This window comes from Accipiter gentilis, chromosome Z (genome assembly GCF_929443795.1).
Source record: "Accipiter gentilis chromosome Z, bAccGen1.1, whole genome shotgun sequence".
NCBI lineage: Eukaryota > Metazoa > Chordata > Aves > Accipitriformes > Accipitridae > Astur > Astur gentilis.
The window spans coordinates 12,237,871-12,251,036 of NC_064919.1; the positions used below are offsets into that span (position 1 = coordinate 12,237,871).

The 13,166-nt window shown below is 46.6% G+C and overlaps 1 protein-coding gene across 2 annotated transcripts in view; it reads right to left on the reverse strand.

The window, feature by feature from the left end:
• The window catches only part of KIAA1958 (KIAA1958 ortholog), a 77,612-nt gene that overhangs the window by 43,476 nt on the left and 20,970 nt on the right, over positions 1–13,166 (reverse strand). Inside the window, exons 1-2 of one of the 2 annotated variants that reach the window (XM_049796139.1) lie at positions 12,969–13,042; positions 868–2,135 (exon numbers count right to left, since the gene is read on the reverse strand). In XM_049796139.1, the coding sequence (XP_049652096.1) occupies positions 868–2,023 (1,156 nt within the window). In that variant the 5' untranslated portion in view covers positions 2,024–2,135; positions 12,969–13,042. Of the gene's footprint in view, positions 1–867; positions 2,136–12,968; positions 13,043–13,166 lie in introns of those variants that run through there. The other variant, XM_049796138.1, reaches the window with a different exon arrangement.

The window sequence follows — 13,166 nt, forward strand, 5'->3', positions numbered from 1 at the left end:
GAGTCTGCTCAAGAAACAGATTTCCTCCCCCTCTAGAAGACCTACGGCCAACACTAAGTTATTCTGCACATGGGATAATAATTCAGAGAAAGTGCACTGTTTTAACATGCTCCTTATCCGATAATGTTCATCTGTTTGTGCCAATTCTCAGTACTTTGGCAGCAGCAGGAGATGAAAAATATGAAGGACACGGGATATGAGAACTTCCACTAAGAAGAGGGGAAAAAACCCCGTTTTTTTCTCTTGGATTAAAGTTTAAGTGTTATCAATTTCATGGTTAAGGTTGTGGTTGTTCTCATCTCTGCAGCCTGCTCTGATTTACGGGTCAGGTAAGCCATTTAATAAAGATTTATAGAAGGTCAAACCTCCCTCCAGGAACTCTCTGTGCCCTCCTTTGCCTCTCCATGTCAAACATTACTCTTCTGCCAGGGTGAAGGCAGCACCCAACCCCCAACTCTAGGCTCCCCTGGCTGAGACCGCTTCTTTCTGGCTCATCAAAAGAGTGCGTGGCCCGGTTTCATGTCCTCCCCGCCCCGTGACCCCAGCGAGGCAGCTGCACGCCCTCTCCCATGACACAACTGCACCTACAAACCTGTCCGAAAAGCGCGCTTTCCCTATAGCAGCGGAACACTTTCTTGCAGGGAGTACTCCTAGCCTTCACCCAGTTGAGGTCCTCCACATCCTCTTCTGATCGGGGGCACCTTCTCTACCCACCGACTTACAAGCTGGTGGGACCGGGGCACCCTCCTACAATGCAGCACCTCCTCCCTGGCTGCCCGCTCACCGAACCCGTGCCGGGGGGGGGGGGGGGGGGGGGGGGCCACCCCCAAAACGTCACTGTCCCTCAACTCCCGCCCAGTGTCCTACCTGGCATCGACTGTGCTGCCGCCTCGGGGGTGGTGGCGGGGGCGGCGGGGGGCTGCTGCTGGCTGGAGCTGACCTCAGGCTCGGCACTCACCGAGGGCGAGCCGGCCGCCTCGCTGCCCGGGGCCAGCTGCGGGGCGGGCGGGAGGGTCTCCTCAGTGGCCGGCAGCTCTTCCTGACCGGGCAGCTGCAGGGCTGAGAGGGGGATGCTGATGGGTTTGCCGGCGGTGACGGTGGCATTGGAGCTGGTGGCTGGCACCTGGAGGGCGGCCGCGGGGCCACCGCCTGCCCCCCGTGCCGGGGAGGCCAGGGGGCCCCGGGGGGGCCTCTGCGTGGCCAGCCGGGGCAGGCCGGGGGGGGAGGCAGAGAGACGCTGCGGGTCGGGATCGGGGCCCGCGGCGGGCTGGGTCAGGGCCCTAGCGGGGCCCAGGCAGGAGGGCCCGGCCTGGGCCTGCGGCTTGGGCTTGGACATCTGCGTCAGGGCCAGGGCCGGCCCATCGGCGCCGGCCGTCAGCTCGGCGTTGGCCACGATGTAGTAGTCCTCAGGGAGCTCCTGCTTGATCTTCTTGAGGAGGACCTCGCCGCCGCCCTCGTCGGCGGGCTGGGCCTGGGCTGGGGTGGGCAGGCTGGCGGCCGGCCGCTTGCGGGGGCCGGCGGGGGCCCGGTGGGGGTGCGGCTCGAAGTCGCTGTCCTCGTCGGTGACGGAGGACTCGCAGACCATGTCGAAGAGGGTGGCCTCATCCTCGTACTCCTCCACGGGCTCGCCCAGCTCCGACGGCTCGCTGCAGTAGGAGAAGTCGCAGGAGTCGCGCGTGCGGGTGCAGTCCAGCTTGGCCTTCCCTGGCCGGCCTGGGTAGCGCTCCAGGGGGCTGGCCTGCGCCTCTGAGGGCACCCCCAGCATGCTGGGGCTGTCCGAGTTGAAGCTGCGGCTGTCTTGGAAGCAGACGCGCTCCTGGGAGCCGGCCCGGCAAGTGGCGGCCAGAGGCCAGTGGTAGGCATGGCCGGCGCTACAGCCCCACATGGCCGTCAGGTTGCCGTGGGCCCCCTCGGAGAGCAGGTGCTTGAGGTTGGGGATGAGGCTGCAGATGGTCCCATGGCTGTGGGCCCAGCTGACCAGCTTGGAGAGGTTTTCGGAGGAGGTGTGAAGGCAGTCCTCCATGGTAGGGGACCGACCGTGCCTCACCACCGGGAAGTCAGCTGAAGACGCCGTTCAGATCACGGGGGCCTGGCGCTCACAGTCGCGCGTTGCCAAGCTCATGCTTGCTGCTCGCCTGCAAACAGAGAGCAAAACCCCGCTCTTCAGCACTCCCAAAGCAAGACCGCGTTTGCACAGGCAAATGAAACATTTGTAAGCGCAGCTAAACCCGTCTCCCTCTCATCTCGTGCGCTCCAAAACGCGTTTCTCAAAGCAGCACCTGCTTTTGAGCTGCCTCATTCCTCGTTCTGCCTGCAAAAAATCTGCCTTTAAACCCAGGGGAAGGAGTATGCCTGCAATACACAGCTAAAATAAGTTAAAATGGCTTTTTAAACAATGGCAATGGGATCTGAAGCTTGAATCTCTGACAAAATGCAAATGTAGCCCAAAAGATGGTGATTGTGTCTTCATACCTGGGAAATTAAAATTAAATAAAATCTTAAAACACAAAATTCATCTAGAACAGCAGAGCAGCAATCAAGCACCAACTCAGACACACCCTCTCCACCTGATGAAACTTCGTAACGTTTTATATCATTTATGCATGTTTCTCAAATCTATCAAATATCTCCTTTTCAGCTGAATTTGAGACGCATCAAAATGAAGGCCAGAAACTTTAGTTTTCAATACAAGGAAAAACCAAAGAAGTTCACCCTTTGCTGTGCTATACTGACAGTCACCAGTTGATCAAAGGCTTAAGAGAGGCTTAGAAGCTTAAGGGACCTGCAAGGTTTAAGTCATAACCTTCCTTAAATGCTGAGAGTTTTGCTTTTTTGTCATATTGTCTATTTTCCTAGATCTAAATCATGATTCTGTTCAAGACAAACACTTGCCATTTTCATCAGAACTATTTAGAAATCTGCAGCACAAGGCATGGACCTCTGGGGCCAAAGCCATGAATCCTACAATATTTCAGGTCAAACATAAAAATACAAAACCTATCATGTTTATCTTTTTCTGCCAGAAGCTGCTTGCTGCCCATGTTGTACAGCTACTTTTCAGGCAAGGTGTCATCTCACACAAGACTGCAAGCCCTGAACTTCTCGGGAGTTCCGCACTAGGACTTTTCAGGAGGCCTTGCGGTTGTTTCTCAGATCTGCATTTCTTTTATCACCATAAAAAAGACAACGAAACATGATGCAGGAGATGCTTCATTCATTTAAGTGAATAGCAGGGAAAAGAAGGGGAAAAAAAAAGTAAATTTAAAGAGTAACCATTCTTTTAGTAACAAAGAAGAACAAGGAATTGTAACATAACTCAGCTAAAAAATACTGAAATTGTTTACGGTAAACTTCTTGGACTGAGGCTTTCTTTTTTGGTGTCAAAATTCAACAATCTGAGTAGTAAGCTTCTGATGGTATGTAAGCATGGCTATAAGGTATGTCTGGAATTAATGGCATGGGGCTTGGTCACTGCTTGACGAACATCAGGGCACTGCTGGGGCTGGGGGGGCCAAACAGCTGGGGAAGCCCCAACCCCAGGCATTGGGCACTAAACTGACAAACCCAGGCTCAGCTGAAATGGGGCTCCTGGGTCATGGGCAGGGGATGGGTGGGGGGTCCCAGGGCAGGCTGGGCAGTGCTATTAAGGCCCATGGGTGCCCTCAGGGCCCTGACAAAAAATTAAGGTTCCAGTGGGAATGCTCATACATATATGCCTGTCGACCTCTCGTATCAGCTCTAAATCATCTTTTACTATAGGAGGTTGTTCACAGGAACACTTGTTGTTAAAAATTATTTTTTTAACTTTTATTTTGCTTATAATGTTCTGTATTTCACACACTTACAGATTTAAGCTGCAGTCAATGCCCATTTACCTGTTACCCAGGCATTTCATTACTTAACTACTGCAATAACAATATTATTTTTTTTTACCACAACCAGATGAGATATAGTTAGTCAAATGCCTGCACAATCTTAAAGCGATGATCACATTGAGAAAGATGGCACAAACCAGTTTTCACACAGTCCCACTGCTAGTACACTGGACCCCTCAGTAGTCCATTTCTGAGGTGGGAAATTATTACCCCCTACTGTAAAGATCCTCAAGGACTGTAGCTGAAATAGATCAAAGTCAAATGTGAAGCTCTAGCTGACTTCAATAGGTGCAGGTAACTCGGACCCCAGGGGTCTGTAAGAAAGTCAGCACTTCACAGATGGACCCCAACACATAGCCCTCACCCAGGATCCTCACTATTATTAATACAGAACTGGACAGTCTCTCCTTCTTTCCACTATTGTCTTACTTTTAAAAATGAAGTTTATTTGAGTTGCTGGAGAAGATCAGTAACATAAGAGCTCAAACAACTCAAAATGTCATGGTTGCTGGGCACAGGCTGGGCTAAGAATGTTTTGAGGTTACTGCTCAGCTAAATTAATAGAGATTAAATGTACATTTATATTCCTCTACCGATATCCATGGTTCCTATCTTGCCAGCTGTTACCTGCTAGAGGTCACTTTTTCAAACAAGGGATCACATCTCAATACAATTTCAATTTGGTAAATATATTTTTTAAATTATTAATCAGCTAAGTGGAACTTTTTTCATTAAAATAATGAAGGGATACCAGAGAAACTGCAGCACTGCCAGATGATAGCAAAGCCTGAGCATGTCTCTTTGTGTACACCTGGTAACAGAGAAGTCTCCTCTGGTGACCTTCTCAGACAGCTAAAAGTAACTGGGAACTTCTGCTCATTTCTGCAGGCCTGTTTGGAGGCTCTCCCTAATGTTCTCCCTCCTGTGCTTTGTGAACATGACCTGCAAGACTTGCAGCTCCCGTTATTCCCATCTCACTTATATTTTTGTACAGGCAGAAAAACCCTTTACATTTTTCCCAACTGAAATGCAGCATTCATGCCAATGTTACACCTTATTTTGTTCCTTGTCCTCTTCTACACAAGCATTTTTAGATGCAAAATGAACTGTGCTGTGGCTCGAAAAGACAGCTAAACAGTGGCTAACTGGCCCAGGAGAATGCTTTCCCTAAAATCAGCACACATTACTACCTGCCTACTCAGTTGCTCTTCAAAGTCACCTGCCAGCTAGCTGCAGATAACCATGTTTGCTCTGTGCCAAGGGAAGTGAGGAGGCTGTGTTTCAATGCTTTTGCAGCCTGCGTATCCCTGCCCACCCACTTTCATTCACCAGGCAAAGGGTTACCTGTGCAAACCAAAACTGGAAACAGAATGGACAAGTACTGCCTACGATTCCCTCCATGAGTCTTGCCATGGGTCTTTCCTCCCCACCCAGGCACTGTGCCTCACTGGTGCCGTCAAGAATGGACCCAGCATGGGAATTTCTAGATATTTTGCAAACTTCTAGGTATTTTTCCAACATCTTTGAAATTAAACTTGACATGGAGGGAAGTCCTGGATAATGGATGACCAGGAAGAAGCACATCATTAGGAAACACAGATAAAATAGTGTAAGATACAAGCTTGGGTTTGCAGTGGCTCAAGCCATGGTGCATGCACAGAGAACAACTGCTACAATAACTCAAATTCCAGCTTTTATTATTGCCCACACGAAACCCCAGCAATGGTACAGACCTCACAGCCTCACCCGTAACACAAAGCTCCTTGCATGACCGGTGCCTCTGTACAGTATAATAAATGCAGTAGGTCCTCTCCTTGCAAGCCTTTTAGGCACTGGAGAAGAATCCCCTTTTCAAACATACCGCTTTTAAACACCTAAAAGTTGTGTGCTGTATTTTGTGATTTGTTTTAAACCTTTTAAAGATATGCTGTCAACCTGGACAGGGGTCAAAACCCCCAGGGCATCCACACTGCTGCTGACTGGTATATTCAAAGAAACGGACTCACAACGCACCCCCCCACAGAAGAAACACCAAGTGATTGGAGGAGTAACACCACACTCACATACAGCAAGGAGCACAATCTGGAAAGTGAACAGGGGAAAGGAGGGAGAGATACAGTCTGGGCTGTAGTCCGAAGCTACATCAGTGCAAACCTGTTGGAAAGCATGGAACTGCTCAGTTGCTGCATGACCAGGGATCTATCTTGGGAGGATAGAAAGCCCAGTTTGGCTGAAGAACCATTTTCCCCTCGGGCAAATAAGATCAGGTCAACTGCCACAGTGTAGATGGTTTGTGCAGGGCTGAAAGTCCAAAGACATCAGTTATTCAGAAACAATGTGCCTTCGGTTCTCCAAATGCAGCACAAGTTGACAGGGGCACTTTGGCAGGGAGGGACTCAGCCTGTAGAAAGTACAGCAAATCCATCATAATCTACCCGGTTTCCTGAAGAGGGACCTTGACTGCTCAGTCAGACAGCATGCTCCTGGCTGCCAGTCTGCTCTTGTTTGCTAAATCAAATTTTAAAGATTATATAAGTCCTTCATTCAGACTGGCAAGATTTGATAAGATGACTCATGCTTAATAACCTGCTAATATGTATACTCTGAAATCATACAGTAGCTGGCAAAAACAAGCTACATCTTCAGTGTGAATAACACTGGTATTTTAGCTGCAGTACAGATGGTAAAGCTATAACCTTCCACAGCACTTTTCTGCAGTTCAGAGCTTAGCAGTATCTTATTCAGAGTGAAGCATGTCTAGGTGCTGGAAATTCACTGCAGCTATCTGGACCCTAAACTAAGAATCTGATTTTATGGCTTGTTTAACTTTTACGACCTCATTTACAACATGTCACTGTAGTGACTAAAGCGTACAGAATGCTATGCCAGAAAGTCTTATTGTTGCAAAACCATTCCTTGAGAATCGTTAATGCATTAACTGGAACATCATTTGATTTGGGAAAGGGAATATTTTCTGTATCCAGAACCAGGGCTTTGCCATAGGAGATCTACTGGGAGACCAAAGGGTAATGAAAAATAGCAACCTCTGAAGAGTATCCCTCTTCCATGTTCTAGGATGGGACTTGGCTTAGCTAGTTTCGTGCAGACAAAATTCTTCCTGATTTTGCACACAGCAGTAGGAACAGGCCCTTTGTTATGACCAGAGAAGAGGTTCTGGGAGGTTCTTCAGGACAAACAGGGAAGTCTGTGATGTGGCTCCCCCAGAAAGGAGGCAGCAGAGGTGAGGATGCAGTGAAGGAGCTGAATGCAAAAAAATGGGATGAAGCAGAGGTGTGCAGTGGGAAGTAGGTGTCCTCCAGCAGCATCTGCACACTGGAATGTGCGTTTGGTGGACCTGCAGCTCAGGGAGGGTGACGGGTGCGTTTTGTTGTAAAGAAGGCAAGAAACCTTTTTGGGATCCTGTCCTCTCACAGACTCACAGGCACCTAGCAATGGATTTTCTTCCCAGGGTAATGTTAGACAAGTCGACACAGCATAACTCGCATCACACAAATGTATGTTTGAAATTCTATTACCACTGCTAATTATTAGCATTTCAGGAACTTCCACGCTGATCAAATCAAGGGAACAGTATAGCCATGGCTACATTAACCAACTCTGGGGACGTGATCCCAAGGCTGATACTACTGTAAGTTTTCTAAAAACCCAAGATTCTCAAGTAAGATTACAATGCAAAAATTACTTTTGTTAATAATAAAAAGTAGTCTTTCTAATCTCACAGCTGTGTAAAAACTAAAATCTGAATCCTAAAACATTAAAAGACAGGTGTAAAACCCCCTACATTTAGTCATTTTACATAGCATGAATTTCAAACCATTCTTACAGCAGCTGAAACATGATTTCGAAGTGCTTTTATGGAGAAGCAATGTTTTATCAGCTTTTACACTCAGAGGTCTGAAACTTGTGTGTTGGCTCTGCTTTCTCATCCTAGCAAAAGAAGCTCAGAGTGTTTTACATCCTCTTTGTTTTCAGCCTCTCTGTCCTGGCCAAACATACTGGGCTGTTACTACATCAACATCTGAAGGGGAAGCACTGCTTCATTTTGAGGATCTTTTTCATACTTAGAAGTAAGGAAACACAATTACTAGCTAACAGATTGAGAGCACTGTGAATTAAAGGTTTGGCCACCATGTGTAAGTATCTATGTGTGTAAGCGTATCTCATTCAAGATTTTAGCCAATGGACAATATTAGGGCTTCTTTTATTATTAAGAGTTCTTAAGCCAAATGCTTAACATTGCTAAAGGACTGAAGTCAGCAACAGCAGAAATCCAAGTGTCCATTCATCAGAGAAGGCAGAGCAGTACTGTGGTCCCCAAAAGGTCCTGCTGCAGTCCCACAGGCTCCACTAGCTATCAATCCAGGATTGCAGGCAGTATTTCTCCTTCCCAAAGTAAGAGGCTGAAGCAGACTCAGCAGGAGCTGATGTCTCCCCCAGATAATGCTCTCCGAATGCCAGAGGCACCAGCCATGCAACAGAGCACCCAAAATCATGCCACTGCTAATTACCTTCCTTGCTATCTCCTATGGGGGGACTGCTACTAACAGTGGAGTTAAAGCACTGCCTCCTTGCCCCGGTGTTTTGATTTCTTCAATGATATCGCTAAGGATGTCAAAGGACTGAGATGGACAACCACTCATTCAAAACAGGCCAGCAAACTGGAAGGGCTGGGAACAAGTCAGTGCATTTTCTCTTGATTTTTTACTTCAGAAGTACAAAACTTCTATGTCAACTCAAATACTACTGAATTTATTTTCTGCTTGAAAGAAAGACTATGAGACAAGAAGAAGCAGAGAGGGAAAGAAAGAAAGCATGTAGAAAATAATGATATCTTATAGGCAAGGTATGAATCAACTAAACCTTCCACTTCACCGTGGGGGGAAGAGGCAGACCTCCATCTCTGACACAAACTGTACATGGCTCCCTTCAGTTACAAAAACATGTTTTTAATTGAATGCCTCTCCAGGAAACAAAAGGGTATAAATTACAGAGGAAACACAAATTCTGGCAAGTTCTGCAAGCCTGTGAGATAGTTTGGCAATGTATCCTTAAACTAGAGGATAATTCCTCCAGCTATGCTCATTTGTCACTGTTTCCTTGTCACTTTTGTACAGTCTCCAGGTGGTGTCTTCAAGGGACAAACAACCTCTCACCTTAATGATATCACTATTTCCAAATTATGTGAGCTTATACTATTTGTTCATGTTTTTAGCTCTGTGAGAACTGATTTGGAAATAAATAGGGATGTACAGTAGGAACAACCCAAAATCTTCATGCTAATTTTCCACCTCCACAATTCTAGGCTCAACCCAAATTTTGTATCGATTCAATCATTTATGTGTAGCAAGTACCTTCGCTTTTGTGTGTCTCAGAGCCTCTGTGCTTCTATCTTGGGCTTTCTGAAGCCAGTAGGAGCTCTGCTATTGAATAAGCAGGCCAGGGTTTCACCCACAATGAACCACAATTACCGTTCCTATCACCAAGGAGCAGCACCAAGAATGCTCTCCTGAGATGGGGGTGCAGGGGGAAGTAGGAAGAAAAAATAACCACACATCTCTCTAGGCAAGTAGTGCTGGTCTCCATTCAGAAAAATCTCACGGTTGTCTGTCACACTTGGTGCACAAGACCGCAGCTCCTCCTCAGCTGATGGTTAGTCTTGAGGGAAGACACTCTCCCTGCCAAACGTGGCACGCCTTCAACTGCAGCCATCATCACAGCAAGCCAGAGGAAAGCGGCAAAACCTGTTTGCTGATGCAACTACTTCAGCTGGCTGAGAAAGAAAAGGATTTGGCAGGGACAATGTTTGGGGGTTTCCTTGCCTTTTCACATGGAAGACTGCCACAGGACTATGTGCCTCCCAAGAGCCTGCCTCATTCACAAAATGAAATGATCCATCCATTGACAGCAGAACAGACTGAGGAACAGTTTGGGGGCTCAATCCTTAATCCAAATGTAACGCTACAAGCACCACTGCGTCTATTTTTGGGTTTTTTTCCTCAGTGCCCACTAAACAGGAGCGACATGAGCCTTGCTCTTGCACAGCATGGCTGAAGGCTCATATAGGGACCAAAAGAGCACCAAGAGGAGAAGCAGGTGAAAAGGGAGCAGCATAGATGGTGCAGCAACTCTGAGCGATCTAAGCAGGATCTCATCACCTAAGAAACTCTTCTCATCCAAACATCAATGTCTCAGTTTAAGCTTCCTGAGACTGACCTGTTGTCACTCCATTCCTGCCAGCTCACTGTGACTCTCCTGATAACTGCTCACACATGTTAAGTCCTTATCATGAGTCCTCCACCACGCCATTCCTTGTGCTGGTGCTTCCCACTCCTGAGCTTCAGTCCTCAGGAACATAGGCCTGATTTGTTTGTCTTCATTTGAAGTAAGTAGGATCATCAGAGAATGGTACAGAAATGCATGGGACTGCTTCCTCTTGCTGAGAAGGATCTTCCTTTCAAGAAACGCGTCAGAAAGGAAAGTGAGCTTTCCACAGTTCACGAATGTATCTGCAAAGTTGCTGAGCACCTCCAGCTCCAGAGATGTCAAAGCACTTGGCAGTGCTACACTTCATTTTTTTGACCTTGCATCATCCTCGCATATCCCATAAAGGGCATGTTCTGCCATGGTCTTCCCAGAAGCTCCGTAGCACTAAGGTAATCCTGTAAAATATTAACTCTCCACATTGCTTACAACTGAGCTGAATCCAGACAAGATTTGAGGATTTTGAAAGCACTGAATAGTGTAAACATAGTTAAAGTGCTTGAATAGCATAAACATGGAAGACGGAGAAATCCTGCTTGTTCAATTCAGCATTTAGCAACTGCACCCCTGAAACTTTCTCTCAAAGCCTCAATGAAATATAACTAATTCTGTTAACACAGACACTTCTCACTGTGGTCTGCAGTGAACACCTGAGGGATGAAATGGACTCTGCCCTGGCTTGAAAGCTGTGTTTCTTCAGGCTGACAAATGAAAGCAAATTTTAGCACTAGCAGTTCTGCGGACTTAGAGACTTTTAGATGAACTATCGGATGACCACTGTCTGTCCCCAGGTTAGCGGCACAAGCTGAAGGTAACTGCAGGGACCTAACATGGAAATAATTTCCCCCTCTACTTACAGTCCGTGAGCTGCATTCAGATTCAGTGTTTCACATCACCAACATGCAATGCTGGTCAGCATTTGTGGCTGCTTGCATCACTGGTGAAATCTAGCTCGCCTGTCTCATCTCTGTGCAGTCACTATCTCTGCCTAAGCACTCCAGTTCAAGTTGCATCTCCATGTCAGAAATCAATGAACAAGCATGCCCTTGCAAAACAGTTTGGGGCTTGTTGGAGGGGTTTTTTGCATATATATGTACCACTGAATGAACACAACTGTGTGCTCAGTGCACGTATGTGGATTTATTTCTAGCTATACCTCAAATTCCAAGTCTGCAGAGGGAAAAGGAGTAGAAATAAACTTTCAAGTCTTCATCATGTCACCAACCAGTTTTCAGAAGGTTGTTCCCATATAGCAATTTTTGATGCACTTTTAAATATGGCAGAGTTTTGATAGAGGGAAAACACAATCAGTTTTAAATGTCCTTGAACTGAAGCCACAAGTCAAGTCCTGCATTACTGAACTGCTAAAGCATCAGACTCCTCCTACAGCTAGGATGATTCTAGTCCTGCCTCACCTCTCTTTGAGCTACTAACAAATTTACATTTACATTTCAGAATGCTGCCTGCTGCAGTGGCCAAATAAATACAAGATCTAACACACATACATGTTAGGAATCCTTCTATATAGAATAGAAGTTTCAAAATAAAAATATACCAGCTGGACCAGCTCAAATCCTGCTTTTAAAAACATAAATGCTCCATCATCCTACAAGAAACAATGATTTACTCAACTGTTCACTCCCACATTCGTTCCTACAATGGTGGAAAGTTCTCCAGAGCAAAAGCAAGGAGAGAACAAAAATTTTCAGTTGCACTCATGGCTTTCTCTGCTAGCAACAGTGGAGAAGATGTAGCAAGAATGACGAGCAGGGCAGAATCCATCCTGGGTATAAACCCATGGAAAGCTGTGCAACTACGACTTGTTTCAATTTGGCTCTACCTTCCTTTGAGGTTGTAATGGGTCTGACACTGAACTTTTCCACACCTTCAAACCCAATCTGTCATTTTCATAAAGTGTCTTTCTACAGCAAAGTCAAAATGAAGGTTTCCAGCTCTGACATTTTATTGCTGCACTGTTGATCATTCCTTGAATACAGGTAGGACCACTGCTGCACAGAAAGAAACAGCTGTTGTGATGCAGCCAAACCATCAGATTTGCTTAGGACAGCCTGATCTAATACCCACCAAGGTGAAGACTCCATTGAGCTCAGTGGTCACTGAAGCAGGCCCAAATGTCTATTTATGAGTTTGGACTTGCTCAAGGAATAATGTCACTGCAGACACTTCCCTGGATGGGTAAATTTTGATCTCTGTTCTTTGGGGAGCCAAAACTGATTCAAATATGCCTCTACCCTCATATAATTCTTGTATCATTAACTCTGACAGATGGCATTTTTTAGCTGAGTCACCAGTCTTTTGATCCCTGTAGTAAGCCAGATTCTTTTGCTTTGAGTTCACATCTTGCCTACCAAAATTTAATATAAAAAATGAAAACAAAACAAAAACCAGCAGGACAAGTGATTTACCATGCTCTGGCTCCAACAACATTTGCTGAGGAATTCAGCATGAGTGCGTAACCCCACATACATCAGTGCCTGCTCATGGGTTTTTCCCTAAAGCTCTTTCCAGAGCTTTTCAAGCCATGTGTAAATATACAGGCTGTGCTCAAACACAGCTGTTAAGGTGTGTTACAGCTCTGGAAAACAGCCTTTTTGGAGCTGTTTGGTTTTGAGTCCAGGCTCAGATTTTACCCAGGAATTTCCCACTGTTCACGAGAGCCCAAAGCCACCCCATAGCCCTGAGAGTAGGGCTGAAGGGTAGTATGGGGATCAAGCCTCCAGGAAACAAGAGTAAGACCTCTTGCTCCATTTCTCTCAATCCAGCCTCTCCTTAAGTGCTAGAAACTCTTACCTCCTCTTTTAACGACTGCAAGCTATGCTTCATAGAGGAGCTGGCATCCTCATGCAGAGCGAGCTATGGGGGGGGTGACAACAGCAACACTGCTTTCCAGAACTGGGTCTTGCAGTAACCAAGGAGGGACTCTCAGGTACCTCTAGTCCTCGATGTGGGGCCTCTGGGATAAAAGGTGCTCTGGGGAGGAGGCAGAAA